The sequence below is a fragment of the Nematolebias whitei genome, chromosome 19, assembly GCF_014905685.2.
Source record: "Nematolebias whitei isolate Nwh7 chromosome 19, NemWhi1, whole genome shotgun sequence".
Classification (NCBI taxonomy): Eukaryota; Metazoa; Chordata; class Actinopteri; order Cyprinodontiformes; family Rivulidae; genus Nematolebias; species Nematolebias whitei.
Genome location: NC_056516.1, coordinates 39,683,040 through 39,687,999, shown reverse-complemented (window position 1 = coordinate 39,687,999; position 4,960 = coordinate 39,683,040). Strand labels below are relative to the sequence as shown.

General features: G+C 42.2%; 1 protein-coding gene across 1 annotated transcript in view; it reads right to left on the bottom strand.

Annotated features, from left to right (window-relative positions):
• Window positions 1-776, bottom strand: part of msto1 (misato mitochondrial distribution and morphology regulator 1) — a 4,714-nt gene extending 3,938 nt beyond the window's left edge. Inside the window, exon 1 of the mRNA XM_037693188.1 lies at window positions 613-776. Within this exon, the coding sequence (XP_037549116.1) occupies window positions 613-696 (84 nt within the window). The 5' untranslated portion in view covers window positions 697-776. The remainder of the gene's footprint in view (window positions 1-612) is intronic.
• Between the last annotated feature and the right edge of the window lie 4,184 nt (window positions 777-4,960).

The window sequence follows — 4,960 nt, the reverse complement described above, 5'->3', positions numbered from 1 at the left end:
ACAGAAACAGCTGAAGAGTGTTTGTTTACCTACAGAAACAGCTGAAGTGACTCAGGTTAAGTAGCTGCAGCGTTTGAATTCTTTGTTTACACTGAGTGCAGACCTGCATTACATAGACACATATGGATGTTTATGTAAAAGCATTGTAGTAAAGTCTGAACTGAACCCTTTGATCTTGTTCAGGATGTTTTTTATGTTTGATTTCATGATTTGCAGTGAAGAGCTTTAATAACTCCAGGTCCCATTAAAGCAGGTGGTTCATAAAGAAGTCCAACAGTCTCCTTCTCACAACAATTAAACTATATTAAAGATCACTTATCGTATGAAGGGCAATAAGGATAAAAATAATAACTTAAGTCTAGAAACCTAAAAGCAGCAGAGTAACAGAACCCAGTCTTATTTAGTCTAAATCAGTTACAAAAATTCAGTTTACAAACAAAATGTTTTAAATTTTAACAGCTTTATGTTTCTGGAGGTGAACAGATGTTTTCAGCTGTCAGTAGATTTAAAACATGTTTACTTTGACACATCAGCTGTTGCTGTGAACCTTCTGACATGCTGACTACACGCGACGCTAACCGAGGCTAACTGTTAGCATCGCGTGATTCTCACCTGTAAATTCCACCAGTGGGTTCCCACGAAGTTGGAATAATGTCCGAGCTGCAGAGTGACGACTTCTCTACAAAAACTGCTCATCGTGACGAAATTAACGCGCAAAACAACGTGAAAAACCCATAACTTCTAACATGATGGAGGACTTCCTGTAAGTGAAAACAGTGAACACAACACAGGGAGGCAACGCCGCTTCCTATTGGCTAAACGATTTAGTAAGATCGATGGTGATTGGATGAATGAAACGGCTGTTTTCTATTGGTCGAACGATGTAGTAAGATGAAAGGTGATTGGATAATCGACACGCAAATAAACAGATGAGGAAAAAAATAATCCTGTGTTGAGATAGTCCGCTGTTAATTCTCTGAATCCGCCGTTAATTCTCTGAGGGGTTGAACTCTTCACCAAAGGAAAGTTTCAGCTGTATGATCGTGGTTACAGATGTTGAAGAACACCAGATGTTGTATTTCGTTCAGCGGAGTCCTTTTACCCCTTATACAATTGTTAATACAATAAAGTTAAAATGGCCTGACCTTAAAAAAAACAATCTAAGACATCAGAGATCATAGTGAAAAAAAAATTAGATGGTTTAAATATACAAATAAATTGAACCAACAAAATAATAGTAAAAAATAAAATAATTAAATTAAAAATCTTTTTCGGGCAGCTTTGGATAGGTGGTTCGAGCAGTCGTCCTCCAATGCGTGTGTTCGACTCCACCAGCTGGTGTCCGTGGGCAAGACACTGAAGCCCTCGTAGCCTCTGATGTGTGTCCCATCAGTGTCTGAATGTGATCTAAAGATCTGATTAGTCTCTGTAGAATGATTTGTTCAGTTATCTTTGTAGAGATCTAGTATAGAGCTGTGTGAATGGATAAATGAGGCACAGATTGTTGTGAAGAGCTTTGAGCATCTTGAAATAAGATAGAAAGGCGAAATATAAAGTGCAGTCTGTTTCTTTCAGCGTTTCCCTCTTCAGGGGTCAGCGAGTCATCCTTCTCCTCTCTCTGTCCTCTGTGTCCTCTGTCCTCACTCTGTCCTCTGTGTCCTCTGTCCTCACTCCAACTACCTCCATGTCCTCTCTAACTGCATCATATGTCTCCTCTTTGTCTTTTTCCTGCAGCTGCATTTCTAACATCCTTCGACCAATATACCCACTGTCCCTCCTCTGGACATGTCCAAACCACTGTCCCTCCTCTGGACTTGTCCAAACCACTGTCCCTCCTCTGGACATGTCCAAACCATCTCAGTGTGTCCTCTCTAACTGCATCCATATGTCTCCTCTTTGTCTTTTTCCTGCAGCTGCATTTCTAACATCCTTCTACCAATATACCCACTGTCCCTCCTCTGGACATGTCCAAACCGCTGTCCCTCCTCTGGACTTGTCCAAACCACTGTCCCTCCTCTGGACATGTCCAAACCACTGTCACTCCTCTGGACATGTCCAAACCACTGTCCCTCCTCTGGACATGTCCAAACCACTGTCCCTCCTCTGGACTTGTCCAAACCACTGTCCCTCCTCTGGACATGTCCAAACCACTGTCCCTCCTCTGGACATGTCCAAACCACTGTCCCTCCTCTGGACTTGTCCAAACCACTGTCCCTCCTCTGGACATGTCCAAACCATCTCAGTGTGTCCTCTCTAACTTTGTCTCCCAGTTGTTCAACCTGTGCTGTACCTCTGATGATCTCATTCCTGATCTTCTCCATCCTTGTCTCTCCTAAGAAGAACCTCAACATCTTCATTTCTGACACTTCCAGTTCTGTCTCCTGTCTTTTGTCCATGTCTCTGTCTCCAGACCATACAACAGCTGGTCTCAACACTGTCTTGTAAACCTCTCAATGTTCCACCTCCTCCCTCTCATTCACACACATGGACTCTGTCTTACTACGACTGACTTTCATTCCTCTTCTTTCAAGTTCATACCTCCACCTCTCCAAGTTCTCTTCCACCTGCTCCCTGTTCTCACCACCGATCACAATGTCATCTGCAAACATCTTAGTCCACGAGGATTCCTGCCTGACCTCATCTGTTAGTCGGTCCATCACCAGAGCAAACAAGAAGGGGCTCAGAGCTGATCCTTGATGCACTCCCTCCTCCACCTTGAAGCTATCTGTCACTCCTACAGCACATCTCACCACTGTCCTGCTGTCCTCATACATGTCCTGCTGTCCTCATAATGTCCTGCTGTCCTCATACATGTCCTGCTGTCCTCATACATGTCCTGCTGTCCTCATACATGTCCTGCTGTCCTCATACATGTCCTGCTGTCCTCATAATGTCTTGCTGTCTTCATACATGTCTTGCTGTCAGATGTTTTTTTCTAAATCCACAAAGACACCATGGAGTTCTTTGAGTGGCTCATCATCTTCATTTTCCTGTAGCTGCTACAACTCTGTACATCAACCTTGTTCTTAAAAATGGCCACCGGCACACTTCTACATTCCTCAGGCATTTGACTACCATTGATGACAGTGACATTATTTACATGAACGCTCCTACAAGAACCCTGCAGATGTTGGATGCTGCAGATGTTGGATGCTGCAGATGTTGGATGCTGCAGATGTTGGATGCTGTCTATCATGGTGCACTAAGATTCATAACTGGCTGTGATTATCGTACCCACCACTGCCCCCAGTATTCACTGGTTAACTGGTCACCATTACCTTCACACAGACTCTCCCACTGGTACATTTTCATCTTTAAATCACTTCCTGGTCTGCTGCCTTCATACATCTCCTCCTACATGTCTCTGTGTGAGTGCAGCTACAGCGTGCGCTCTCAGGACATCATTACCTGCAGTGTTCCCTCAGTGAGGACTGAACTAGGCAACAGGACCTTCTCCTACTCCGCTCCTGTTTCCTGGAATATCTTGTAAAAAGAGCTGAAGCTCTCGACCTTTGACCTCTCTAAGTGGCTTCAAACATCTGTTCATTTCCTGCAGATGTTCCTGTTTTTAGTTTCTACATCGCCTTTCAACCTATCTGTTTCTGTTTCATTTTTTATTACCATTTTCTCTCATTTGTTATTCCCAGTTTGTATGCTTTTTAAGTGATTGTCCATCGTTGTCATTATTCTTTGTTGAAATCAGGTCTCTCTTGTAAATGAGTCCCCGAAGCTCAATGGGATTAACCTGTAGAAATCAGAGTAAATAAATAAATGAAGAGTACTAATCTGGAAGTGGCAATGGACTCTCCATGAAACTTAACAATCATGTACCAGTTACGTAAACATGATTGTTAAATCCTGTTTCTTCAGCTGAGGCGACTGTAAACTCTGTAGACTCTAAACTGAAGTCCATATTGTCCAAAAATAACCTGGAGACAGTAACACGTGCATTCATAACATCCCGGCTCGATTACTGCAATGTTGGCTTTTATGTTTGTGAATGTTCCTGTGAAGTCCCTGAGACAACTTTGTTGTGATTTGGCGCTGTAGAAATAAACTGAATTGAATTCTTCTGTTTGGTATCATCAGTCCTCCATTGCATGTTTACAACTGGTCCAAAATGCTGCAGCCCAAATTTGAACTGGTACAGACAAAAGAGAGCACATGACACCAGTTTTGGCCTCCCTGCACTGGCTCCCAGTTCACTTCCTAATCCAGTTAAAATACTCCTGTATGTTTTTAAATCTCTTAATAGTTCTGCCCCCTCTTATTTCACTGATCTGCTGCAGCCATATGTCCCAACGCGCTCTCTCAGACGCTCCTATTGTTCCAGGAACCCGTCGTAAACTCAGAGGTGACAGGACCTTCTCTGTTGCAGGTTCAAGACTGTGGAAAGAGTTACCACTACATGTCAGGCAGGCCCCCTCCCTCACTGTTTTTAAGTCTTGTTTAAAAACCCACTTTTACTCCCTGACTTTAACCCTGTGTGATCTGTTCTGAACCTGTCTGTAGTGTACGGTGTCATTTATTAATAACTTTTTCCATTTGGATCTATGTATATTTTACTGTGTGCTTTACTTGTTTGTTTCTGCTGTACAGCCCTTTGGTTGGCTTTGTTGCTGTTTTAAGTGCTCTACAAATAAAATGGTATGGTAAATAAAGGTTGAATGAAAAAAATATCTCACCATCAAATAGGCCTATTAACATAATAACATTTATATTATCAAAATATATATGTATTAATTATACCGTATATTAATATAATATAGAATGATTCGGATCTTTGGAAGAAGTTATTCAACTCTCCTCCAGTACGGGGCGCCAGCAGCTCTGATCTGTTCTCTTAAAAACAATAAAAATGGTTAAACCTTGTTTCTTTACCTGGATGATTGAGTTTACAGAACTTTCTTTTTTGTTCTCTGAAACTAAAGATGTTATTTGACTGTCCTCCGGCAGGGGG